A 26,407-nucleotide genomic window follows, 5' to 3' on the forward strand; every position below is an offset into this window, starting at 1 on the left:
CACGGCGCGCTCCGCTGCCTCCGCCAAATATGGAGCGAGGCCCCGCCCCCTCAAGTCATATTTGGCATGATGCCCCGCCCCCTCGCCGTGGCGCGCCATGCAAACGCGGGGGGTGTGGCCGCAGCGCCTCGCCCCGCCTCCTTGGCCCGAAATGGAGCGCGACCCCTCCTCCGGGTGTACATATATGGAGTGGGACCGCCCCCGCCTGCCCATTTATGGCAGGCCACGCCCATATCGCTGCTAAGGGGCGTGGCTTGGCGGTGGGACGAGACGCGAAGGCGCCGGAGGGCCCTGGAAGGTGCCAGCAGCACCGGGGCACGGTGAAGGTGACCGGGAGCGCCGCGGAAGCGCCGCGAAGATGCGGGTCCGGTGCCCGGCGCTGTGCGTGGCCGCAGCCCCTCCATCGCCCTCCTCTGCCGAGGCACGGTGGCGAGGAGGCGCCAGCACCGTCTGATGCCCAGGCTGCCGTCAGGCTGCAGGGCAGAGCCGGGAGCGGTGCAAAGAACACAGAGAAGAGCACATAAAAGTCACGAATATTTATTAAATAGCTAAAAAAAACCCACACGGTTTGGGCAGAGCCGCCCCCCCCCCCCGGTCGCTGCCCTGCGGCCAGAGACTGCCCCGGCAGCCGGGCTCAGCCCGGCCCCATCCTCTCCCCATCACGCCTTGGCCCTCTCGTCCCCGTCGTCGGTGTTGGCTGTGGACTGCGCCACCGCCGGCCCCATCTGGATGGGCACGTTCCTCTCCGGGGCGGCCGGCAGCGCCAGCCGGGGGGCCTCGATGCGGAGCTGCCCCTCCTTGGACAGGGAGCACGTCAGCGCCTCGACGTCCACCTCCTCGGGCACGTCCCACTCCCGCTTCAGCACCTCGTACTTGTAGGAGAAGGAGCCCTTCTCGTCCGTGCTCTGCGTCTCCTTCTGCCCCACCAGCACCACCTTCCTGCCCACCACCTTCACCGACAGCTGCTCGGGGGTAAAGTCCTTCACGTCCTGGCAGACGGAGAAGCCCTCTCCGGAGCCCTGGGTCAGGGCTGCGCTGGTGCTGGGGGCTCGCTCCGCGGCGATGCCGATCCGGCTGGCGCTGCTCCCGCTGGTCAGGTACTGCTCGAAGCTGCTCATGAACTCCCGAGCCCTTTCCATCTCCAGCCGCAGCTCTCGCTCCAGCTCCGCGAAGAGGGTGCCTGGATGTGGCCAGAGGGTGCGGACGGGTCCCAGCCAGGGGAACAGCGTGCTGGAGGTGGGCGGCATGAAGTGCAAGCGGCAAAGCATCTCCGTGTGCTCCCGGTGTGTGCTCCCGGTGTGTGCTCCCGGTGTGTGCTCCCGGTGTGTGCTGCGGCTCTGCTCCGTGCAGGGGCTGTCGCGGTGCTGGGGTGCAGCCGGGAGCAGCGGGTTTTATCCTCCCCTGCCCGGGGGTGTGCCCCTTCCAGAACGCTCTCTCCCCACGCACCCTCCTGGAGCCATCGCCTATTTTTGAGAGGCTGATTATCCAGCAGCCGAAATAGCAGCGCCCGCTCCGAGGGACGAGTCACACGCCGCAAATAGGGAGCTGCGGTCACTGCGGGCAGCTCGGGTTTCTGCAGAGACACCGTGATACAGCAGCACCCCCGGGACCGGGGGGCGAGCAAAGCCCGGCCACGAGCCCCTGCAGAGGGGGGCTCAGCGGGGACAGTCCCGCCCCAAATCAACGCGTTCCTACATCACCCGCTGCTTCTCGCACGTTCCAGACCCCCCCCCCCCCCCAGGGCCGCCCCCGGTCCTGTCCCGGCCCTTCAGCACCCGCCCAGGGAGGGGCCCAGGACCCATTCCTGATCTCGCCTGGGGTCTCCCAAAGCACCTGAGGGTCCTGCAAAGGGGTGGGAGGGGGAAAGGGGGCTCCCCTGCCTGCAGACTGGGGGGAATCAGGGCACAGATGAGGGGGGAGAAGGCAGGGAGGAGAAGAGCCCGGCCCCGCACCCTGCCTGGGAAGCTGGAAAGGCCACGGATTTTTGGCAGGGGCGGCTCAGGCATCCCGTTTGGAGGCTGAGGTGATGCTGCTAATTATAAGGCAGGAGAGCAGAGCCGCAAGACTAAGGGCAAAGGTATGCTGGGCGCGACGTCAGCGCTGCCTCTCCTCGTGGATGAGTAAGAAGAATGAACTGGAACGGGCTGGAAAGAGCTGAGCTCTTCTGCCCAGGATGATGTGATGTTTCGGGGTGAGGCCACGCCCCCCGGGAAGGGAAATAAAAGCTGCGAGCGGCAGAGCCGGGGCAGAGCTTTCACAGCCCGCTGAAGAGGGGACAACAGCGACAGCAGCAGCAGCAGCAGCAGCAGCAGCAGCAATAATAACAGCAGCGATGCTTTGCCGAATGCATCTCGCACCATTCGCCTCCAGCGCCCTGGCCACCCAGCTGGGCACCGTGAGGACCCTCTGGCCCCACGCAGAGACCATCTTCACCGAGCTCCAGCAGGAGATGGAGAAAGCCCGGGAGTTCATGAGCAGCTTCGAGCAGCTCCTGAGCAGCCAAGGAGCCAACGCCTTGGAGCGAGCCCAGCGCACCAGCACTGCCCTGGCCCCGAGCTCCGGAGAGGGCTTCTCCATCTGCCAGGACGTGAAGAACTTCACCCCCGAGCAGCTGTCAGTGAAGATGGTGGGCAGGAAGGTGGTGCTGGTGGGGCAGAAGGAGACGCAGAACGTCGACGAGAAGGGCTCCTTCTCCTACAAGTACGAGGTGCTGAAGCGGGAGTGGGACGTGCCCGAGGAGGTGGACGTCGAGGCGCTGACGTGCTCCCTGTCCAAGGAGGGGCAGCTCCGCATCGAGGCCCCCCGGCTGGCGCTGCCGGCCGCCCCGGAGAGGAACGTGCCCATCCAGGTCAGCGCCGCAGCCCCGCAGCCCGGAGCAGCCGCCCAGGATGGAGCCGCCACCAAAGCCCAGGCGTAACGGGAGGGAGCCGACGGCCCACGGCAGGACCAGAGCGAGTGCCGGGCGTGAGCCCGGACAAGCTCCATCACTGATGTCAGTTTTCATTACACTGGAATGCTTTTGTATCCAATAAAAATACTTTTGCATGGAACGTGCTTGTGCTCTCTTGGTGTTGGGCGATGGGGAGGCTGGGTCCCGGTCTCAGTTCTTAGTGCCAGCGGAGCTGGGCAGACAGAGAGGGAAGAACCCCTCATGCTGCTTCATGGCAGCACAAAATGGGACTGACCTAAGGGAGGGAAGGGACCTGCGAACACCAGGCTGCTCGTGGTGGGGTTGGCAGGAATCCCCCAGGCAGAGAGAAGGGGACCCCGCTCCCCTGAACCAGAGCTCTCCTAGGAGCAGGCTCCTTCACTCCCTCTTCATGCTACTGCCAGCACCAGCTCTATAGCCCCTTGCTCCCTGGATGATGGCACTGAATGGGGACAGCCACATGGAGCAGCCTGGATGGGTATGGGGTCTCCCCACTATAGCAAGTTTCTCCTTACCCCCCCCCCCCCAGCTTGGAAAGGGGCTGCTGGAGCCGCTGCCGCAATCCCAGCATCAGGGAGGGCAAATCCCAAATCCAGGCGGTGCATAAACAGCCTGCTCAGGCCCGGGCAGGCAGCAGGTATGCACACACGCAGGCAGGCACGCCTGTTTGTGCTAAAGCCGCTCTGAGCTCACACAGCCCTTCCCTATGGCAGCGGAGCATCAAGCGAGGAGGCTCCGTGACCCCCTCCAGGTCCCCAGCGCACACTCAGGCAGCAGCCAGACCCCATCACAGAGATGGGAGACTCAGAAACGAAGCCCCAGCAACCAAGTAAAAGGAGCCAGCAGATGGCAACAGCACCGCACCAGGTGTCCATGGGACCGTTCCCGGTTGGGATTGGGGAAACTCTTCTCCAAGAGGCCCACCCATCTCTTGCTGCCTTGGGAAAGCAGCAGCACCAGTCCAAACCCTGCTGGAAGCAAGGACACCTCGGATGTGTCCCCCACAGGGGGCCCGAGTTCCTCTAACAGAGGAAGGAGCCTGTGCTCCAGGTATCAGGAATTCAGTGCCCGACTTCCTCCAGACCCTTCCTGCTTGCTTGAAGGAATCAAAGCAGGAGCCAAAGGCACCAAGCCCTTGGACAGAGCATGAAGCCCCCAGGAGCTGAGGCTGCTCGCAGCCAGCTTCATTCCCAGGTACCCCAGAGAGCTTCCAGAGGCCCCAGGGCTGGGCAGGCACTTGGGCTATAGCAGAGCTCCAGCTCCAGCCCATCCCAGCCTTCGCCCTCTGCCAAGCACAGCAGCAGCAGAGCTGCCAGGGGATGCGCTGTCTTCCACCCTGACTCCAGGTCTCCCTCATGGGGGTCCACGCAGCAATGACAGGAGAGCAGCATCTTCCAAGCTCTCATCCTAACACAGAGGTGGTCCCTGCTCAGCAGTACTCAAGCACAGCATCCCCAAGCCCCTCCACTTGGCAGCTGAGCTCCTCCCCATGCTGCTCCCCACCTCTTCCCAACTTGCACCATAGCTTCCCTATAGAAGTACCAGGCAATGAGTAATCCCCACTGTTTGCCTCCAGCACAGCACAGGCTCCTGCAGCCCCATGGTAAGGAGTTTGTGCTGCTCCGTGGAGCTGTGGCTGCAGGAATGGGGACAGCCCACTCCTCCCTGCCAGGAAGGCTTCCCTATGGGTGAGCAGGGTGTTGTACATCCACCCCCCAAAGCCCAAGCACAAGCGTTAGGTTCTGCTCCCCTCCTGTTTGAGCTGATTAAGAAACATGAACATTGGTGATTGGGATAAGGTTTATAAAAATCTTGTTTTAATCACACAAAACTGAAGTTTGTGATGAAGACTAAGTCGACAGTTCCTCTTAAATACCAGTGTGCATAAGACATTGCATTAGGCACTAGGCAGCAGCCAACATCAGTTAGAGTCTGGCAACAGAAGCCATTTTAATACCTCCCTTCATACTGTGTGGAATTACAGCCTTTCGCAATACATCGTTATCCGAGGCTTCCCCCACCCCACCTCTGTACAGCCGTCACCCCTGTGGATTCAGAGCAGGGTTAACAACATCAGTGGCATCACAACCATCAAAAAAAGGACAATTTTCTATACAAGATTTTCGTTTCTTTTGCAAAAGTTGCAACAGGATTAGTGCATTGTGACAGAACCGGAGATAGAAAAGAGGAGTTGGCATGCTGGAGTCCAACACAAAGAAAGACAACAGGCAGCTCGTTGGATGTACTATATTGACAAGATACTGATTGGTTACATGAAGAAACATACAATACAAAATACAGAAGAAACCAGTTTCGCTTCCCTCTGCCCCACCCCAGAATACTCATCATTGATTTGGTCAATAAGTGGCTGAAGAGCCAAGAGTTTGTCACTCTAATGCTACAGTTTAGTGGTTGTTCTAGGCGTATCATACCGGGATTAGCCTCAGCTTTTACATACAGGTGATCTGAAACAAGGCTGTCTAGTCTCAATATCCCTTTGTTTCCAATAGTGAACTACAGTACAGTGGGACCTGGGTGCCTCGGGGCCCCCCCCCTTGCTGGAGGGCTGGGCAGGCACCAGGTCGTGCATCCACCACCACCAGGAAGAGGGAAGAGCAGAAGTTCATATATTAAAAAAGTGACTTAAGACTTAGAATTGAATTAGTATTTGTACAGAAAGGTGCAGGTGGAAGAACTCCCTCCAGCCTATGATCAGAAAGGGATGGAGAAATCACAGCGGCCACGGGCAGCGGCCGCTCTACGGTTAAGTGCGATTGTTAGCGTGGATTCCAGTCACGTCATTCCAGGGCTCCGGCAGCGGGGCCGCCCGCTCAGTTGCTGCAGCACTGGCTCCTGCTGGGCTGACTGCTCTCCTGGAGGTCAACCACCCGGTTCCGGCCCGCGCCGCCCGCCGCCGTCTGGGGTTCGGTTTTTGGCAGTTTCTTGGCTGGAAGGAAAGCAGGCGTGAGGTGGCTCCGGTGCCGAGGCCAAACCCACCCCGCTCCACGCACACCCAGCTCGGCTCGGCCCCATCCTCTGCAGCAGCTTGGGACTGGGCACTGCCAGCAGCAGCAGGGTAGGAAACAAACCCATTCCAAGCGCTGGCTGCCCATCAACCCCACTCCTTCCCTGCTTAACACCCAGATACTGGGAGAGGGAAGAGGCTTTGGGCAAAGGCTCCAACCACTCAGGGATGTGATCGCTACAAGCTGGTCCTCTCCAGCCAGAGCCTCCTCCAACCCAGCAGGGACGGGAAGCCCCCATGGTGCCCACTGGGCTGCAGGGCTGGTGGCTCCGAGCTACCCCAGTCACCCTGCAGCACACGTGCTGTTACCTATTGCCATGAAGATTTCATTCACATTCATCGCTGTCTTCGCAGACGTCTCCATGAACAGCAAGCTGTTGTCATCTGCATACGTCTGTGCATCCTACAAACAACCACGTCGGAGTGGTAAAGGCACCCTGCCAACAGGAGGCCCAAGCAGGCTTCACACGCTTCACTTAGCTGGCAAACCAACCACTAAAGGAACTCTGTCCCACTCCATGCCGTTCCCCCCCCCACCCCAGCACCCTGATCCTGCCTGGGGAGACACACACAACCAGTGCTGCATGGCCAACATCCCAACAGCCTGGCTGGGGAACAGCAGAGCAGGCTGCTTATGAGCCCCCTGAGCCCAGGGTGCACACAGCCTGCCCTGAGCAGCACACCACCTTGTACTTTGGTTAGGTGGGGGAAATACAGCCTGTCAATGCACCACCAGCCAGCCTGTGCAGAGGTCTGAGATAAGAGCTTCTCCTTGAAGGTTTGCCTCAGACAAGGTAAGAGCTCCAAAGGGCAGAACAAGCTGGGAATGGTTCTTCACTTGTCTTGTACCTAAAAGATGCTGTTTCACACCCTGCTGAAGACAGCCCCGGATGAGTAAGGCAGCAGGAGAAACTGAAGACAGAAGCTTGTGCTCTGTGGGCCTTATTCTTATTCTACATTCAAACCATGACCAACAAGAGCTACAAGTACAAACTGTTACCAACAAGAGGAGCACACAGGAAAGGCAGGCTGCAGCTCGCTTTAGGTGGCATCCTGGGGTCCTGAGCAGCATTAAACCTCGACTTCCACTCTCCCTCAAAGCATTGTGGACATAGCCACCCTCTCCCCCACTTAAGCAAACAGCTGCTTCCCTGACTTGCTTGGGTAACAACTGATCTGGATTCCCACTCACCTGGAAGTCCACAGCTCTCTTGGTAGCAAGGTCTGCCTTGTTTCCTGCTAGTGCAATTACAATATTTGGGCTAGCCTGCCTCTGCAACTCTTTCACCCAGTTCTTGGCTCGTACAAATGTGTCCTGGAAGCAAACAGGAGGCAGCAGTAAGGAAGGGCAGCCTCTTATTAATCCACAGTGAAGATATGATTAGAACAAGTCTTTCCTGTAAGAAGTTTTCTGCCTCTACAGCACTTTGTAGCAGGATCCTTTATCAGCTTAGACAGCCTTGGTCACAAGTGAGGAAGAGGCCATGAGCAGTTGTCAGACACTCAGCACCTACAGGCAGGCATCTGCAGGGACTCTGAACCCAGCCACTCTCCAGGGAGCTGAGAAGCATCAGCTGCAAGCACAGCCACCTCCTGCCAGCAGAGACCCCCAGCCCTGCCCAGTACTCACTGTGTTAGTGATGTCGTAGACAACGATGGCTGCCTGGGCACCCCGGTAGTACATGGGTGCCAGGCTGTGGTACCGCTCCTGTCCTGCTGTATCCCAGATCTCAAACTTCACCGTTGTGTCATCCAAGCAGACTGTCTGTGTTAGGAAGGCAGCTGAAAGAGAAGGTCCATGTTTGCCTCAGCTCCTCCTGGAGAGCCCTGCAGCAGGAGCCAGGAGCTCGCAGCAGTTCTGCTTCGGCAGCAGGAGCCCCAGACAGGGGCCAGGGCAGAGCTGCTTGCTGTGAAGTCTCAGCTCTGCCGTATCACCCGCTCCTTGCACACAGGAGCCCAAGAGCCACCCCACAGCCGGCAGGAAGGTGGCCCCCAGAGCCTGGGCACCAGCCAGCCATGGGAGCAGCAGCGCTGCCAGTCGCTTGCCCAGCAGCCTCCTCACACATCACCCAGCGCAGCTGCATCACCACCAGGATTAGCTTTGGAGAGCACCAGAGTGCCAAAGCACTGAAGTCAGCTCAGTTACACTGTACTCCCCAGTTCAGTAACTGGTGATTTTCTTGTTCCAGCAAGTATAATACCCTGTGTTACATCCAGGAGAAAAGCAACCAGCCCGAGATACAGACTGAAGAACAGCAGAATGCCCACATGACCCTCTGCAGCAGAGCATTAAGCCCTGCTTGCCCATAAGCTATAGTTACAGCTCTACTTACTCTCTTCATGGGTTACTAGAGTGATAAATGAAGCCTTTTCTCAGTACATACCTCCTAATATCACTGCCCAGAGGCCCAGGTGCTGACTGACCTTTGATTGGTGACACCGTGCTAATGATGTCAAGCTCAAGAACTAGACCTGAAAGAGCTGTGGAAGTAGTTAAGAGTATCAGGCTAGAAACAGCCCCCAAATCCCAGGTCATGCTCTGAAGAGATAATTAAGGGCTATCAACCAAGCTGAAGGCATCAGTTCTAATTAGAAGCAGGAATTCAAGCTCTGGAAGTGAAGATGCCTCAGAGGCAGAGCACACGGTTGCCATAGCATTATCCTGTGCTGATCTCCACACTAACAAACAAACTGTAAACTGAGAGGTAAAGCACTGCCTGCCTGATACTGACAGCAAAAGCCTCAGCCCAGCAGCCATCAGCACTCCTGATGCCCCTGGAGCACGTTCAGGAGGCATCTCTGGGCTGCAGGCACCTGGCATCGGCCTCACCTCCAATTGTGCTCTCCTGGTACTCGTGGAACTGCCCCTTGACGAAGCGCAGGACGAGGCTGGACTTCCCCACCGCCGACTCCCCCAGCAGGACGAGCTTGAACTGGCAGATTTTGTTCCCAGCTGCTGGGCCATTCGGTCGAGCAGCTCCACCTCGCCCTGCCATGGTGGCCGAAGCGCAGGGGTGCCGAGAGTTAAAGGATGCTGCAGGTTCTGTGCTGGGATCCACCTGGAGGCAGGTTGCAACTGGAAGAGGAAGGCAGAGTGAGGGGCACAGTCACGGACCAGGTCTAGAGGGTGGGTTTGAGCTGCAGCCACCACCAGCACAGGCAGGTGGGGCCTCCTTCCCATGGGGGTAAGCTATGAGCTGCAGCACCACTGTCAGTGAGCAGCTCCTTCAGCAGCATCCCAGGTCTCCCGAGCCTCCTTGGAGAAGGGATGTTGACAACACAACCTTCCCTCCCCACCACCTCCACTGTGTGTGGCTGTTGCCTCACCTTGCTGGGGTGAGGCAGGTAGAGAGCAGCCAGCACACCAAGTGCTGTTATTAGAGCCTCATCTATTGGAACAACAATTACTCAGCTCACAGAGGTAACTGAGGTTGACCTTTAGCTCCTTCCTCCTCTCCTGAACTCCCAAGGCAGCAACTCCAGACTACCAATGCAGTGCAGGGGTGGTCAAGTGCCACACGTAAGCAGCGCTGCCTCTCAGTCCTTCGGGTCACGAGGCATTCAAAGGCAGTCTCTATAGGTAGGCTGCAGCTTAGAGGCACTCACCCCAAGCCATTAAATACTGCACCTTAGAGCAGTAGGCAGGCAGAAGCACAAAACCATCGCAAGAACAGCAAGACAAGGTGGTTTTCATCCATAGTAACCACAAGTGAAGCCTCAGTGCCTTCCCAGGCACTTAGCTCTACTGCACCCAGCAGAGAACAGCAGTACTTCAAACGCAGTTACACAGATTTAGGCATATTTCCTGTACTCATCACAACTCCCACTTCCTGTCAATGAGAAATGCTACAACTGATTGCATCTGCTCTGCATTGCCTCTTTCCCTTCAGCTCTCATAACCCAAGCTGCTGGTTGACAGACGACTGCAAAGAGTCCCCCCAAAGACAATTTCTCCTCGTTCTGAGTGTACCCCCAAAGTCACTCTGGGTGTGCTCCGAGTACATTCAGCATCTCTCCACAAAGAAAAAGCTTAAAGCAGCTTGAAATGGGCCTGAACTGGAAAAACAAGGCTCAGGGCTGCCTCCCTACCAAAGGAGAGTGTCCAATACCTGCTTTCCAGGGCTAAGCCTGCCTGGCTGTGAGGTTCAGCTCCAGAGTTTGACAGGAAACACAGAGCCACTTCAGTCAGAGCTCACCCCCAGGGACAGCCCATTAGTGCCATGGGCAGGAGAACCTCTGCAGCATTCAAAACACAAAAGCACTCCTGCATCCTCTCACCTAGAGGCACTGAACCTCAAATTGGTTTGAGCAGGAGGCAAGGCAGAAACCTGCTTTAGCCAGCACCAATCACTGAAGCCAGAAAGGAACCAGGAGTAACATCAGTGCAGCAAGATGCTTCAGGAGCCCGAGTGTGAAGAAGCCACTGCTTTCAATGACCTGGGTTAAGTGAAGAACATTGCTTTCATCGGAGGAGAAAGCTGGATAGGAAGCAAATTAGCCACTTGTTTTGCTGGGCAGTGAGGAAGCAGCACTCTGCAGCTCTGGCTGCCACCAGGTTCAAGAGCATCAGCCTGAAAAGCTTCCCACCTTTGAGTTTCTCCTCTAAGCAGGGTTTACCAGGGACCAGCTTTTGCTTGTTTAACCTTGCCCTCCTCTCGCAGGGCAGTCTGTATCAGCTCTGCTGCTGTTTCACACTAACACTCGGCACAGTAAATGCCACGTGAATCATGCCTCTGCCCAGCTATGACCTCCTGAAACACGATAGGGGTGATCCCCAGAGCAAAACAAGGAAGTGAGCTCGGTGACATCCTCAAGTCTTGCCACGACCTATATTTCACACATCTCCATCCATGTCTCCATCTGGTCGTGCTACAGGAGCCCAAACAGAACTAGGCAAACATGTCTGCATGGCCAGGTCATCGTGGAGAGCTGCTGACCAGAGCAAGCAGCGAAGCAACCAGAGACTTGGGCCACTTTTAGTTCTGGAGAACCTGATCATCCCCTAAAGGTGGTTTGAGGTTCCGTGACTTCACATCGCCATGAGATGCTGCCAGACCTTCAGGATGGTTTGGGTGGGACTGACACAGTTCAGATGGCCCAAACTGCTCCCTGGGGGGGGGTCTCGGGCTAAGCACATCCATGAGACCAGGACAAGCAGCTCAGCATTGCTGCTGATGTCCACAGGCCAGGAGAACACGAGGTCATGCTCGAGCCACAGGTCAGCCAGACTGAAATAACTACAGGGCCACCATGCCAAGGGGGGGAAGTGGCTGAAGGTGCAGCCTGCCCCAAGAAGGTGATGCTGCTTTGCTTGCCCTATACCTGCCCCCTGCACACGCAGGAGCTCTGCAGCACATGGGCAAAAGCCCCAGCTTTGTTATTGTGAACTCTGGGCACAGACTCTTGGTTGGTTGGTTCAGTTTCAATGCCTGATGCTGTCCAGACCTCCAAGCCTATCACACTTCCGTGGTTTACGCACCTCTCAGCACTTCCCTGTCTGACAGGATCTGCTGCACTCCATGAATACTGAGCCCAAGGATTGGAGAGCCCTGAATGAGAAGGCACTGCTGCACCCCCAGCCCCTCCCAGAGCAAGGCAGCTCTCCAGAGCTGTTGGGATGCTCGAGAACAGCACAACAGAACCTGATGCCTTTGCCCTGTGTTCACTCAGCAGCAAGGACTCCTCTGAAAGGTGGCGAGAGCTAGAAACCCAATCCTGAAGAATCCAGTAACCCGAGAGGGCTGCTTCTGCTCGGAGCTATGCAAGAGGCCGTTTCACCAGGGATTTGTTGGCTTAGAATCAAGATCCTCAAGACAAAAGCCCCACTGAAGTATTTATCTTGTTAAATAGCTGACAGTGTTACATGAATTCCTTGGCAAAGGAAGCCCTGAAGTTACTGAGTGGTTTTGCTTCACCTCACACCGAATGGGCAGCCGGCCATCACCAGCAGGAAGCTTGTGCTACCTTGCTCCTACCCCGGAGGCAGTCAGCCTCAGGACCCAGATTCACTCAGCAAGAATGAGACCCAGCAGAACACCACAGACTCCCCTACTAGCCCGGATGAGCACAGCACGAGGTGCCAACCTGAGCATCCAACACACTGTGAGAGCTTCTCCACACTGCAGGGGAAAGAGCCACAGACCCAGCTCTTGGAGAGGAGATGAGATGAGCCAGGAAACACATTGATGACCCCCGTCCCTCAGCCCCGTAAAGTCTGATCAGTTTTAATACTTCATCTTTCTACAGGCAACATGCACTTCCCTCCACAAACAAAGGGCTCAGTGTCTGGATCAGCAGGGCTGTAACTTCAGTAGCAGCTCTGAATTGGGAACTAGCCATTGCAGTTGTCAGGAGCTGCTCTAACAGCCTTAAAGTACAGGTTCACAGACCTAAATCAGCTTGGTCACAATTCTTCTAGAGAGTCTCATGCCCAAACCTCCCAAATACTTTGGCAAATGCATTTTACTTTAGAGCTAAACAGGATTTACATTAACAAAAAGTTAAATTACTTTTAGTTGGTAGCTACAGCCCTGAACAAGAGTAGCAAGATTGGTAAAAGCCCAGCTCCTTCCCATGCTTCTGATACACCCATCTGCTTCCCGACACCTGCAAAGCCACAGCCCCCAAAGCAGCCCCAGAAGCTCTTCCAAAACAACCCTATCTGAGCCTTCAAGGCCACCAGGCTGCAGCCACCGCTCAGCCCAGCAAGGGGCTGTGTGCAGGGAGCCTGCAGGATGGCACCGCAGGCGCTTGTTGAGCAGGCAGTGCTGTGATCATCTGGAGTCAAGGGCAGCTCCAAACACAGTCACACACAGAAAGGGACTGCTCAGTTTAAAGCACATTTGCTAAATGCCACCTGAAAGCAAAGCCAGGAACACTCGTGTATCCTGCAGAGCTGATCTGACTCTGGAAGATGACAGCCTACAGGACTGTGGCAAGATGGGCAGCACTTGGGTGAAAGGGAGGCATCAAGCTCCCTCAAGCCTTCTTCTAGCCAGTTTAACCCCATCCACATCCCCTCAGGAGGGTGTTAAGTGGTTATTCTTTACCAGGAATTCTTGAGAACACCCAGTGAGGTACAAAGACATTCCACTTCCTGATGCTGCCTTGGAGCTACAGGTTTTTAGTGCTCACACAGTTGACTAGGTATCAGCAGCAACAGTTATTAGCATGTTGGTCACAGTGGCAGCGCAAGGAAGTTCCATGTCTAACCCAGTAGGGGGGTTAATTCTGCAGAAGAGCATGACTAATTGCTTTTAAAACTGCTGTTACTGTCCTCTTAGATCACCACAGCTGAACAGAGAAACAGAGAGTGGAGCCAGGCTTAGGTACTTCTGGTTATCCTTGACACTGCAAAGACTTGGGCCCATGGCACAGCAGATGAGGCACAGTGAGGCCGAAGGAGCAACTCAGGAGCACAGTCTGGACCTGCTGCAAATGGAACAAAAGCACCAAGTGTTTAATTGTGCAGACAAGGGTCTTTGAACCCCTGCTCCTGCACGTGCCCCTTGCTCAGCATGCCCTCAAAAGCCAGTTTAATAACCCAGAAATCCAGCAGTGTGTGCCTTTAGGTAACACCCACCATTCTGGGAACAAGAAGGCAAGATCATTGACACCACAAAGCACAAAACTGCTGTCTTCCCAGCAAGAGAATCAGTGACCTTCGTAATATCTTTTCCAGACTTGCCTCTGGCAGCTCCTTATTTGGAGCTCTACCAAATAAAAGCAAACATTAAACCCAGGGGTTTCTTATCTGTTTATGTAGAGCTACTCCAGCAGCTCATTCCTGGGCTCCAGGGGAGGAGAGGGCTCCTCTCAGGATGGAGATGAAGCTTTATTCTCCCCCAGCACTGCCCCTCTCGGGAAGGTTCACTGTCTCTGGCTAGCACTTGGAGTGTTTTCATGGTGTTACTCTGACAACTTCACAGAGCTTGCATAAGAGGCCTTCAAACTTCATACCCCAAGGGAAGGAAAGAGCTGACTCCACCATTTCTACCTTCTACCCTGTTTCAAGTATGCTGACCGAAATACTCTGGGCTACACCCACTTCATTAGAAGCGTTCCCATTTCATTTCCTGTGTCTGAAAGCACTTGGCATTCTTTCCCCCTCCTTCTTCAGGGAGATGCCCTGACCACCTACCCACTAAACACCTGAAGCCAGGATCAAGAGCTGATGACCAGCAGGGCCTAGAGCAATTCTCAAGATGATCCCTCTTCAGGAGCAGAAGAGCTTTGCTGTGATGAAGGTAATTCCACTTCTCATCCCAACAATTAAGTTTGGCCGAGCTCACAAGGCATGAATACATCACTAGACAGTTTTGTTTCAGACACTGCCCAGCTCCTTATGGGCTTCACTCATAAAGCAAATGGGACTAAAGCATTTAGGTTACTAAACCTAGACAAGTGCTGTATTTTACTCTATTTGCATCCCCACAGCAAGCCAGCCTCCCCCTCACTGCTCTCCAGTAACTTAAACCCTTCTGCAGGAGTCCCATCCCATCTTCCTCCCTCACCTGAAGGGTACCAGCCCCTGAACAGCCTCGAGGGACCACCACTGCCTGGCACTATCTTAAACCCAGTGTTGTCTCAATCAGCCTGGAGCATCTTAGGGGGAGGTAGATTTGATTGCTATGAAAGCAGTTAACTGGTTGGGCATACTGTTGAGCCCCAAGTGTGAGATTATTCCAGCACTGAGACCCAGTTACTGAATCTAATTCTTCCCCTTTTGGGTCTATATAGGCCTGTACTTTACCTGCTCACCTCATGAATGCATTTAAGATGAGCATTGTTTTGCAGCTGCCTACACACACTACTCTGAATCCTTCAGGCTCTTCAGTCCCATTTCTTTCACCTTGTTAACCAGCTCAGCTGAGAGAAAACCACAGAAAACTTTTGGAGTCAAGGCAGTAGTGAGTATTAATGGCTATTCCCAGAAAGTTCACTCAGCACAGTATGCCAAGCCAACGTGAATCAGAAGCCTCTTCCTTTTTTTGGTCTCAACCGAGCAGAGTCCTGCCATCAGCACAAGCTCAGGAGTCCAAACCCAGCGCACAGCAGATCTGATGTCACCCTCTAAGCAGGGCAGCTCAAGTATGCGTTGACCCACCACACAAAGAGCTAAGAATAGGAGATGCAAGTTGTTCCACGTCGGACTTAAAATAGGACCTGGCATAGCCGCTTCCCTCCGATTTCCTTACGCTTGGAAGCGGTCAAGGTCAGACCTGGCCCAGCCACACACAAAAGGTCAGCTGAGCCGGGGTCAGCGCTGGGCTCGGGCTCGCTGGCAGCCCAGTTTACAGTAAGCGTCCCAGTTTGCTGCCAGGGAGCAGCTCCTCTCAGCTCCCACCCAGCCCCAGGAGTTACAGCAGCGCCTCGAGCACCGCCAGCTTTGAGCCGCTCCCGCAGGAGCCGGTGCTCCCTTCCAACCCGCACTGCCGGCCGCCGCTGCAGGCTCACGCACAGCTCCCAGCTCCCGTGCAGGGCGGTCTCCCACTGCGCTGAGCACCCCAGGACACCCTTGCTCGTGAGCACACCCGCGTCTCCTTCCAGGCGAGCCACGAAACTTCCTTGCAGGCTTGGTGCCCCGCTCGAGAGGCTGCAGCACCGCGGATTTCACTTCACGAGTGCCTCTTAGAGGGAGACAGGGCCCGCGCTCGCCACCAGCAGCCATCCAGAACGGTCCCCGTTGCACCCAGCGAATAAAGTCACCTCCTTCACGCAGGCGGCTCTGCCCGGCCTCTCAGACCCCCGGAGCTCCGACTCCCACCTCAGCCCCCGCCCGGGCAGGACGCAGCACTGCCCCACCGCGATCCTCACAGCGCCGCACGCTCCCTCTCACCTCCGAACAGCCGCTGCCGCCCGAGACACAAAGGAGACGGGAACGGGCGGCATCGCCCCCGCTGCGCCCCGCGCACGGAGCCCGTCCCGCTCCGGGAGGGAACCCCCAATGCAAACGTGACGCTTCCCCCCAGCCCGACGCGGCCGCGCGGCTCCTCCCGACCAGCGCTGCCCCGCTCCCCGTTACAGCTGCGGCCGCGCTCCCGGGGCCGGACCCGGACCCGCCGCTCCTGGGCACCGAGCGGGACCCGGAGCTTCGCTCCGAGCAGCCTCCAAGAGCCGCAGCCCCCCGCCGCCTCCCTCCGCGGTGCCGGCCCTGCCCCCGGCCGCACTCACCGCCCGGAGCGCCGCTCCCCGCCGCAGGTGAGTCTCGCAGGCCCCGGCCCTCACTTCCGCCTTTACCCGTTCCGCTTCCGGATCCGCCCACCCCTTCCGGTCCCTCGCCTGCAGCCCATTGGTAGAACCGGCCGGGACGGGGCGGGCAGAGACGGAGCGGGAGCGGGGTGGAAAAATAGAGACTTTATTGCGAAGGGGCGGGACGGGAGCGGAGGGACCCCCCCGACCCCCACCTCGGGACCCCCGCACCGGGCACCCCGCGGGCACGGAGTCCAAAACCGGATCAAAACCCTGCTGGTGCCGGGCCGCATCCCGGGGCGCTCCCGTGGGAGCGGGCGGGAGGTGCGCGGTGACCCCGCTCCGGCCGCTGCTGCCCCGAGGGGGGGGGTTGAGTGCCGGTGGCCAGGTCAGAGAGAGCGGGGCCGCGGAGAGGGGTCCCCATGGCGAGGTCCCCCCCCGCCGCCACCCCGGAGCCCGCGGGGTCAGTGGGAGCTGGAGGAGCCGGAGCGGGCTTGCGGGTGGATGCGGGACCGGCCCCCGGCAGAGCAGCCGGGGAAGGAGTGGGCAAAGCGGGGCGGCAGCGCGAGGGGCGGCGAGTCCGGGGTCCGGCGGGGCTCAGGGCTGGGGGTGTCCCCCCGGGGCGGGCACGGCCCCAGCCACGGGTGCGCGGCGGGGCTGGCACCGGCGTGGGCCGAGCGGCTGCGGACGGGGCAGCGTTTGGCCGGGGGGCTGGCGCAGGGGGAGCTGCGGGAGCTGGGGGGAGCGGGGAGCGGAGAAGGGGGCACCGGGGGCGATAGGGGCCGAGGGGCTGCAGGGGGCAGGCGGTAGGGGCAGGCGAGGGGCTGCGGGGTGCCCAGGCGGCTCTGGAGCAGCTCCATCATGCGCTGCAGCTCCCGGCTGAGGTGGGAAACCTCCTGGTTGAGGTGGTTGATCTGCAAGGGGAAGGAGAGCAGTGAGCGCCGGTGGAAGCTCCCCCCGGCAGAGCATCCCCGGTGCGTTCGGGGCCGTGCCTCCGGCCCCCAGCGCACCTCCTGGTTGAGCCTCATGATGTTCTGCTTTATCTCCTCTGCTTCCAGCGCCAGGGCTGGGCTGCACGCATTGGTCCCTGCTGGGAAAGACATTTCCAGTGGTGGCGGAGAGCTCCTTGAGTCCCCCAGCCCCACGGCCAGTGCCCCAGGCCTTGCCCGGCTCCGCGGGAGGTACCTGAGGTAGGGGAGTCCCTCGCCGCCCTCTGCAGCGGGGGGTCCACGTTGAAGCAGAAGGTTTGCGGCTCCGACGTCCTGCCGTTGTCTTCAATGCCATCCACAACTCTAGGACAGGAGCAGGGCGAGGGTTGAGCCTCATCACTCCGTCGCCCATTTGCCACCCTTCCCAGCGGCACAAACCCGCAGCAGGGCACGTCCCAGCCTTACCTGGGACTGAGGTCCGGGGGGCCGTAGGTGTGCAAGGAGGGGATGAGGAGCTTGGGGGGCCTCCTGCCCGCGCTGCCCTCCTGCTCCCGGCGGAGCTGCGGAGAGGGGCTGCGGCCCCGGCTGCAGCGGGCCGGGGAGCGGCAGTTGCGCCGCAGGGCTGAGACCTGGCACAGCTCATCGCCCAGGAGGCTGCTGGGGGAGCCGCGCCGGGCCGGGCTGCTCAGCTGCGGCAGCAGCAGCTTGCGGCGGGCGATGGTGGCAGGGGAGCGCTGGAAGACCTCGTCCGGCTCCTCCTCGTCCTCCAGGACGGAGGGAAGGGGCTTCCCGGTGGCGGCACCGCTCTCCGGATGAGGCTGCGGGTGGGTGCAAGGTGGGGGAGTCAGGGCTGGTGCCACCTCGGTCCCGGCCTCCTCCCTCCCGCTCCCGGCGCAGCACAGACCTGCGGAGCCTTCGGCAGCCGCGGGGACCGGGAGTAGCGGCAGAGCCCCTGTGGGGAGAGCAGACGGCACCGGTTCAGCGGCTCACGGGACCCCTGCGGGGGCCGGCTGCAGGCAGACAGCGCCGGGCGTGTGCCCCGCTCCTCGCCTCAGCATTCAGCACTCCCGGCCTCTCCGTGCCACCCCTGCACAACCAAACCTTCCCCAGCACCAGCCCCGCAGCCTCTCGCCTGCTCTCCTTTCTCTGCTGCTGTCACGACACTGAGGAACTGCCCAACCTCGGCCTGTGTATCCCAAGCCAGAGCCAAGGCTGCGCCCTAAATCCCATCAGAGCATCAGCTCCCACGGGAGCCAGGCTCCATTTGCATCCTCCACCGCTGGATTATTTCTCCCTTTCCCTGGTGATGGATGTGCTGGGGTTTTGGCTGCCTAGGATCTCGACCCCCTACTCCACCTCTGTAGGGCCTGGGGCTGTGGGTACCGCTCGCTGCCAGCGCAAAGCCAGCAGCAGAAACGGGGGAGGAGAAGCTCTGCAGAGCTATTTCTGCAGCAGAACATCCCGGAGCCGGCAGCGTGACTAAACCCACACCCCCCGGCGCTGCCTCCTGCGCACCGGGGGGGCTGTGCCCCGCTGCCTGTCCCGCAGTGACCCCCGGTCCTCTCCATCCTCATTTCCAAGCCTTCCATCCGCCTCCTGCTCCGCAAATGCCCTGGTTTCCAATTCCCCAGAGTTACACCAGGACAGGACGTACCTGCGTGGCCGCAGGGAGGGAGGACACGCACCTACCTCCATCTCGCTGCCTTCCCGCAGGTTGAAGGTCAGGTCCTGGTGGATGTCGGCCGTGAACTTGCTGGCATACTCAGGGTAGAGCTGCAGCACCTCGCAGAGCCCCCGCAGCCCGATGTGCTGCAGGTCACAGTAAGTCAGCGCCTTCACGTCTGCGTTGGTCTTGATCACCCGGTCGGTGCTGCACAGGTCGGCTCCGATCAAATCCCCTTTGCCTGCAGGAGGGCACCGGGGTGGGCTGGCAGCATGAGCCCCGGACCCCTCACCCGGCCGGGCAGCAGAAGGGGACGGGGGAAGCATCCGCGCCGCCTGCCCTCACCCAGGATGGCCAGAACCACGTTGTCCTTCAGCACCTCGAGGGAGCCGGAGCAGACGAAGTAGTTGGCCTGCAGGGCATCGCCCTGGCGCAGCAGGTACTCCCCGGGCGCGCAGAACGAGGTCTTGATGTGGAGCGAGAGGGAGCGGAGGCAGCCGCGGCTCGCGGTCTCGAACACGGGCAGCTGCAGGATGTCCTTGTGGAGGTGCATGGCCACGTCCGCACGCAGCTCGTCGGGGAAGTTGTGCAGTAGCTGGGGGGAGCGGGGCAGGGTGCTGGGTGCAGGTGGCAGGAGCAGCCCCCCATCACCCTGACAGGGCACAGGTCCCCCTCCGACGCAGAGCATTGCCCCGCTGGCAAACATGGGCCAGCTCTGGTGCAGTGATGGGCTGCCTCTGCTCTATGGGTCTGCCCTGCTCCCTGTGCCGGCAGGAACCTGCCCCATACACCTGGCGCACAGCTCTGGTCCCTCCAGCATGGCCATGTGCACATCTGCACATGCTTACACACACATGAGCACACACACGCACTGGCACTCCCATAGGTGGCCCTGCCAGCCCCTGGAGAGGGACTGGACCAGCCCAGCCAATATCTCATACCTCGTTAGCATCAATGCCGTTGTTCACCGACCAGGTGGTCTGGAAGTACTCCAGCATCCGCTGCTTGAGCTGCTGGGGCAGGTGGTGGACGCGGATGAAGTCCTTGAGGTCCTTCATGCGGGTGTGATAGAGCGAGCGACGCGAGTACATGCGCTGGATGATGGCCGTGACGTTGCCGAAGACCACGGCGTGCATCAGCGCTGGCGACCAAGAGGGCAGCATCAGAACCACTGAGGGGGCCCAAGCAAAGGCTGGGCTCTGCCCCTGCCAGCATCGTGGGGCTGAGGGGTGCAGCACAGGGGACTTCTCCCCTACCTCCAGCCCCAGGGCTGTCCTACAGCCCTCATGTGTTCATCGTGTCCCCCCAGTGCCCTGCCCAGGTTTCTGCTGCACCCACTGCTCCAGCTTGGGGGGGGGGGGGATGAAGCCCCCCAAGTGCTGCCCCGCTCCCCTCCTCACCCCCAATGAGCATGGTGCAGATGGAGAAGATCTTCTCAGCATCGGTGTTGGCGCAGACGTTGCCGAAGCCCACGCTGGTCAGGCTGCTGAGGGTGAAGTAGAGGGAGGCGATGTAGGCGCTGCGGATGGAGGGGCCCCCCAATGAGCTGTTGATGTAGGGAGCCTCCAGCCTCTTGCCCAGCTCATGGAGCCAGCCTGCCAAGCACAGCCAGGGGTTAGCACCAGCGCAGCCCCCGCCGCTGCCTGAGCATGCCCCCGTCCCCTGCAGCCCCCTCACCGATGTCCCAGGTCTGGGGGTCATTGCTCTCCATCTCCTTGCGCCCGATGACGTACCAGATGCAGGCCATCCAGTGGGCCAGCAGCGCGAACATGGACATGAGCAGCGTGAGCACCATGGCGCTGTACTGCGAGTAGCGGTCCAGCTTCTGCAGCAGCCGCAGCAGCCGCAGCAGCCGCACCGTCTTGAGCAGGTGAACCAGCGAGGTCTGGGGAGCGGGGCAGGCGCTCAGGCAGGCTGGGAAGAGACCCCTTTACCCCCCAGCAGGGACCCTTCACCCCCTCCCAGGGCTGTCAGGGTCGTGGGCTCTGGGGCCAGATGGGATGAGCATGTCCCCTGCAGCCTCCCACCATCCTGCGGGATTTGGGGTGCTGAGAGGTGCAGAGAGGGGAGGCACTGCAGGTGCCCCTCATTGCAATGGGGTGTGTGCGTGTCCACAAAGTGTTTGCACATGGACATGGAGCTGCTCTGAATCCTGGGCAGAGCACAGGCATGCGGGGTGCTGAGTGCTGGGTGCTGGTGCTGGGTGCAGGCCGGGTGCCTGCCTGCAGCTTCTGCAGAGGTGCCTCAGCAGTTACCGTCGTTTGTGGCGTCCTCTGGTTAAATTGGGATATGTGGGAGGTTTCCTGCTATATCCATCGCCGCTTCCCCTCGCTGCCCGCGCTGCTCTCGCATCCCTGCGGAAGGGGCCGCCTCCCACCGGTGCTGCCGGCGGCACTCACCACGGTCACATTGAAGATGTAGAGCAGATCGAAGGGCAGAGCAGCGATCAGGTCCACGAAGAACCAGGTGGCCACGTAATGGATGCAGATGGAGCGGGGCTCGTACACCACCTGCCCTGACTGGCTCACATACGTGGTCCGGAAGTTCAGGATGATGTCTGCACCCAGAGCAGGACTGGTCCTCACTGCACTGCCACCACCAGCCTGGGGTCCACAGCCAGCCTAGGGCCCACTCCCAGGCTGCTCAGCACCAGCAGTGGGGGCAAAGCAGCAGCCCCCCCTCCACATCACCCCACAACTCTGCTGCTCCACCCTGCCCAGCCATGTCCCCCATCCCAAATGGGTGCTCAGCCCCGACATTGGACCTACCCAGGATGAAGAGCATCTCCACAGCGATGTCGCTGACAATGGGGCTGCGGGCGGCCGAGAGGTTCTCCTCCGTGCCCGTGAAGCAGACATTGTAGGGCACGGTGATGGCCACATAGAAGGTGGCCAGCAGGATCAGCCAGTCCCAGAGGGCCTTGAAGATGCTGTAGTGGAGCAGGATGAAGCGAGACTTCTGCACTGCGGCCACTTTGTACTCGGGGATGGACAGCTTGTTCTCAAACACGTTCTGAGGGAGCAAGGGGCAGGGTGGCACATGGTGGTGCACAAGGAGTAGAGGTCACCGCGGTGTCCCCCCGTTCCTGATGCCAGGGTGATGGACACAGCTCTCCAACGGGGCACATGGGCTGCTCTGAGGTCACCCTCAAAGATGGGCACAGAACACCCGGTTATGGTGTATACAGGAGCGTGAGGCTAATGCTATTAACAATAATCCACCAGCACCGCCAGCTGCTGCCCAGAGCATCCCAGGTGCCAATTCAGATGCTGGGGCAGACCCCCCCCCCGTGCCCCACAGGGACACGGTGCCGCTGGGGACAGCGGGAGCCCCGCACTGGGGCCCCGCAGCCTGGTAACGGTGCCCCCCCCCCCGGGGCCATGCTGTGAGCGAGCGGCTGCGCTTCCCGACAGCAACCGTGTGAGGAGAGGCAGGGCCCTGCGGGAGCTGCCGCAGGCTCCGCGCTCCCCTCCCAGCCGATGCCAACGAACCCCATTTGCAGCCTGGAGCGAGGGTGGCTGCTGGACGTGGTCGGCATCTGGGTGCTGGGGAGGCCAGCGAGGGGCACGCATGGGAACAGGCTGGTCCCAGGGATGCTGCAGCATCCCCAGCCTGCCCCGGAGGCACCGCGTGAAGCGGAGGGCTTCCCCCAGGTCCTTACACGGTTGATTTTCATCTCGCTGCGGTCCCTCCGGGCAAACTGGCTGCTGAGTCGGTGCAGCACGGTCCGGCCCTGCCTGCGTGCTGCCCGCAGGTGAGAGCTCCCGGGCCTCTTGCTCCTCTGCTTGTCTGCAGCACACAAGACACGCTGGGTTTAGTGGCTGCGGCACTGCTGGTGCAGCAGGGCAGGGGCTGCTTTGGGTCCCCTCCCTGCACGGCTGACCAGAGGCAGGCAGGACCCAGCAGGGAATTGGGAGCCCCTTTGTCGCTTGCCCACCGTGCACATCCCATCCACGGCTCACCCTCCTTCTTGTCCCCCCCGTGGCTCCTGCCCCGGCTCTCGGTGATGTCCTTGAAGGAGAAGAGGAAGAGCACCACCTCCCCCTTCTCGTTCTTGATGGGCATGATGTCCAGCAGGCACCAGAAGGCAGCTCCTGCGTGGACAAGAGGGGTGCTGAAGGCAGGACGTCCCCTCTGCCCCTCAGCGGCTTCACCCTGGGGACACGTCCATCGGGAGCCGCGGGCAGGGTCCCAGTGCCGTGCACCACTCACCACCCTTCTTGTAGAAGCAGACCTCGGTCTGGTACTCCTGCCTGCCGTCCAGCACCTTCTCGATGCGCTGCAGCACGGGCTCGCTGGTCTCGGCCCCGTACAGGAACCGGCAGCTGCAGTTCTTCTGCATGACCTCGGTGCGGGCGAAGCCGGTGAGGTCGCAGAAGCCGTCGGAGCAGTAGACGATGGGGAAGCCGCAGCGGACCTGCGCGTTGGCCAGGATGAAGTTGCTGTCTGCAAGGAGAAGCAGCTGCCCCTGAGGGCCCGCGGCCACCCTGGGGGCACAAAGGGCAGCTCAGCCCTCTCGGACCCCCATGGGGCCCTCTGGGAAGTGGAGCCAGGTCTGTGGCTGGCTGCTGGCTGCACCCGGAGCTCACTTGCTCCCTGCCTTGTGGCCTCTGGAGCCTGCCCCAGCCCCATGCACTGGGGTCCTGGAGCCCAGATCCAGCTCCAGGCTCCCATTGCCAGGTGATTCCTGCCTCCCCCTCACCATCTGCTGCTCCCACCTCCCTCCAGGGCTCCGGCAGCTTAGCAGGAGCTGTGGCAAACCCAGCTGGGCACTGGCAGCCCTGGGGCACTGGGCTGTGGTGCTGCGACCTCCAGCCCACCAAGAGTGGGGCAGAGAAACCCAGAACCTGGGGTGAGTCCATGGCCCATGCTGGGTGACCTTGGCCTGCAAGGGAAGGTGGCCTCATGCTAAAAGGGTGCGAGGGAAGCGGGGTGTATGGCCGGCATGGACTACACCTGCACCCAGAATGGCAGACCAGGGTGTCTCCAGACCCAGTACAGTCTCCAGCTCATGGGTCCTCAGCCCAGCATCCCTGCAGGCACCAGCATCCCTGCAGGCACCAGCATCCCCACAGGCACCAGCATCCCCACAGCACAGGCACCAGGAGCAGGCAGACGTGGTCTGACCCCTGTCACAGTGAAGGAGAGAGCCCCTGGAAGTGCATGGCATGCATATGGCAGGGCAGGGGCAGAGGAGGCTGCGGAAGGGGTGGATGCAGCCGCAGGCAGCCCTGATGCCACAGGGGTGCAGGGGGGCCACCACAGCACAGCTCAGACCAGGATTAGCTTGGGGAAGCAAAAATAGCTTGAAGCTGTGACTAAGGCCAGATTTTGGCTCTGGGGAACCAGGATTACGGCGTTGTCCAGGATGTGTTATTAGAAAAGGAAAAAAAGGGCTTGCATTTGGGAGTGGCTCTGCCTAGCAGGGGGATGCGGCACTGGGGGGCTCAGCAGCCCCCCTCTCACAGTGACCAGCACACACAGATGGGTACCCTCAGGCCCAGCGGGCCTGGGAGAGGCAGGGTTAACTCACCCGGGTATCACTGGCTAAAGCCCCTCTCCATGGCAGATAAAGCCGATAAGAGTCACATCAAACCAGCAAAGCCTGACGCTGTTTAAAAGTGCCTGGAAGGTGGCAGCCAGATGGGGATGCTGCCTGGGGCAAATCCCATCTCCCCGGGGCAGATTCCCAGGGCTTTGCATTGGTTGGGGTGCTGCAGGCAGCTCCCCTGGGGACCCTGCTCCTCAGAGAGACAGATCCAGCCCTGGGAAGCCTCAGCCCTGCGGAGATACACTCACAGCATCACCAGCACAAGGCAGATGTGGCTCTACCCTGGCACCTCTGGGCACAGCTGGGGAAGGTTCAGGGGCTGCTGCCTCTCATTGCGGTCTCAAAGGGAACATCCCAAATGAGAGCTCCTAAAGGCAAATGACAGCCTGTGTCGTCTGGGATGCTCCACATCACGCCGGGCCGGGAGCCAGGCAAAACATGTCCCAGGGCTGCTCCTGGATCTCCAATGCTGTGGGAGGGGAATACAGGCTCCGGTGCCATGCTCATACTGGTCCCTCCCAGCGAGGTGGGACATGTCCAGCCCTGCAGGCGGTTGGTCCAGGATACCCCTGCTCCAAGAGATACGGGGAAAGCCTGGGGTCAGCCCTGAACATGGCCTGTCCCCGGGTGACTGCATGGTGGCAGCGGTGCCGGGAGCTGGCACGTGGCACGCTGGCATGATCCCCTCCACAGCATGCCAGGGGTTTAATCCATCCTGGCCACAGCACATGGACATGGATGCAGAGGGGAGCCCAGCTCTGGGGGTGCACCAACAGCACCTCCAGCCGTGCGAAGTGACCCCAAAAGGGATGATGTCCCCCCAAAAACACAGCCCCCTGGCACCCACATTTCCAGGGACATAACCCCAAACCAGCGGGTGCGTTGCTAATGGGGTGGCAGCCTGTGCAGCACTGGGGGTCCCCCAGGACCCCGCCGTGTGTCGCAGAGGTGACAGCCACGGGCTGTGCCCCATGGCAGCCCTACAGCTCTGGGAAGCCAGGGGGCAAAACCCCGACTCCCGGTCCCCGCGGGGTCAGCCAGAACCCACGAACCCCACAGCAAAGCGGGGTTCAGGGGGGGTCCGGGGCAGTCGGGGTGGGCCGGGACCAGCAACGACCACGCCGGGGACCCCCCCCCCCGCCCCGCCCCGGGGTCCCGTACGGTCCCTCCCGTCGAGCCCGGCCTCTGTCCCTGGTGCTGAGCGCGGCCACGGGACCGGCAGCGAGGAGAGCACCGGGGACTGCCCGAGGTGCGGCGGGTCCCGGAGCACCGAGCACGGACACCGGGGGGGTCCCGAAGCACAGAGCACGGACACCGGGGTGTCCCGAAGCACAGAGCACGGACACCGGGGTGTCCCGAAGCACAGAGCACGGATGCAGGGGGCCCGGAGCACCGAGCACGGACACCGGGGGGTACCGGAGCAACGGACACGGGCTCCCCGGGACAGTGCAGAGCGCAGGGCCGGCCGCGACCCCCCGAGCCCCGTCCCTCCCCGGGGGCAGCGCCTTCTCCCCCCGCCCGCTCCGCGCCTCCCCGGCCCTACGTGTGCCATCGAAGCGGGTGGCGATGGTGTCCAGGAACGTGTTCTGCGGCGCCAGCAGCCCCTTCATCACCGGCATGGTCCCTCGGGGCTGCGGCCGCAGGATCGGGTTCCGCTGCCCCCCCCGGGCCCCTCCGCAGGTGCGGTCCCGGCTCCGCGGGTTGATCTCGGCTCGGCCCGGCCCGGGGCTCCCGCTCCGCCCCCGCCCCGCCCCGGGCTCTGCGCGCCGCCGGCACCGGGAGGGGCCTCGGCACCGGCACCCGCCCGCGGGCAGGTGGCTCTGACCTGCGCCGCCGCACCGGGAAGCACCGGGAGGCACCGGCCCCGCCGGGCCCACGGAGGCTGCGAAAGGGGCAGGACCGGAGGCACCAGCATCACCCCCGCTGCTTACGGCCGAGCCCGGGGGCTGCAGGGCAAGGCCGTGCCCTGAGGGGCACCCGGCGGTGACAGGACCCAGCCGGAGCCTCCCCAGGCCCCTGCGCAGGGCCGGGGTGGTGGGGACCAGGCGCGGGTGCCCACGAGGCTCCCTGGTGCTGTGATGGGGATGCTCCGAGCCCTTATGGGGGCTTCACAAACACC

General features: G+C 60.7%; 4 protein-coding genes across 5 annotated transcripts; 1 reads left to right on the plus strand and 3 right to left on the minus strand.

Moving 5' to 3' along the window:
* Nucleotides 1-523: 523 nt before the first annotated feature.
* On the minus strand, nucleotides 524-1,297 carry LOC134168218 (heat shock protein 30C-like). The gene has a single exon (XM_062627666.1). It carries the CDS (start codon nucleotides 1,266-1,268, stop codon nucleotides 660-662), a length of 609 nt encoding a protein of 202 aa, XP_062483650.1. The 5' UTR covers nucleotides 1,269-1,297; the 3' UTR covers nucleotides 524-659.
* Nucleotides 1,298-1,991: 694 nt separating this feature from the next.
* On the plus strand, nucleotides 1,992-3,050 carry LOC134168219 (heat shock protein 30C-like). Its single transcript, XM_062627667.1, has one exon. It carries the CDS (start codon nucleotides 2,333-2,335, stop codon nucleotides 2,915-2,917), a length of 585 nt encoding a protein of 194 aa, XP_062483651.1. The 5' UTR covers nucleotides 1,992-2,332; the 3' UTR covers nucleotides 2,918-3,050.
* Nucleotides 3,051-4,724: 1,674 nt separating this feature from the next.
* RAB5C (RAB5C, member RAS oncogene family) lies at nucleotides 4,725-16,225 on the minus strand. The gene is made up of 6 exons (XM_062627668.1): nucleotides 16,128-16,225; nucleotides 8,785-9,030; nucleotides 7,585-7,736; nucleotides 7,147-7,269; nucleotides 6,264-6,357; nucleotides 4,725-5,876 (listed from the first exon to the last, which is right to left on the minus strand). The coding sequence occupies exons 2-6, from the start codon at nucleotides 8,948-8,950 to the stop codon at nucleotides 5,761-5,763; spliced, it is 651 nt and encodes a 216-aa protein (XP_062483652.1). The 5' UTR covers nucleotides 8,951-9,030; nucleotides 16,128-16,225; the 3' UTR covers nucleotides 4,725-5,760.
* A 212-nt stretch (nucleotides 16,226-16,437) lies between these two features.
* KCNH4 (potassium voltage-gated channel subfamily H member 4) lies at nucleotides 16,438-25,993 on the minus strand. Of its 2 annotated transcripts, none has more exons than XM_062627671.1 (16): nucleotides 25,832-25,993; nucleotides 22,950-23,183; nucleotides 22,700-22,831; nucleotides 22,399-22,526; nucleotides 21,506-21,749; nucleotides 21,137-21,294; nucleotides 20,415-20,622; nucleotides 20,138-20,332; nucleotides 19,679-19,878; nucleotides 19,083-19,332; nucleotides 18,764-18,978; nucleotides 17,979-18,026; nucleotides 17,540-17,892; nucleotides 17,331-17,437; nucleotides 17,156-17,232; nucleotides 16,438-17,059 (listed from the first exon to the last, which is right to left on the minus strand). In XM_062627671.1, exons 1-16 carry the CDS (start codon nucleotides 25,905-25,907, stop codon nucleotides 16,610-16,612), a joined length of 3,075 nt encoding a protein of 1,024 aa, XP_062483655.1. In that variant the 5' UTR covers nucleotides 25,908-25,993; the 3' UTR covers nucleotides 16,438-16,609. The 2 variants fall into 2 exon arrangements, with proteins under 2 accessions (XP_062483655.1, XP_062483654.1); XM_062627670.1 differs by having other exon boundaries at nucleotides 17,156-17,235.
* Nucleotides 25,994-26,407: the final 414 nt, after the last annotated feature.

Source organism: Pezoporus occidentalis, unplaced genomic scaffold (genome assembly GCF_034315485.1).
Source record: "Pezoporus occidentalis ecotype Australia unplaced genomic scaffold, CSIRO_AGI_Poc_V1 ctg304, whole genome shotgun sequence".
Lineage (NCBI taxonomy): Eukaryota > Metazoa > Chordata > Aves > Psittaciformes > Psittacidae > Pezoporus > Pezoporus occidentalis.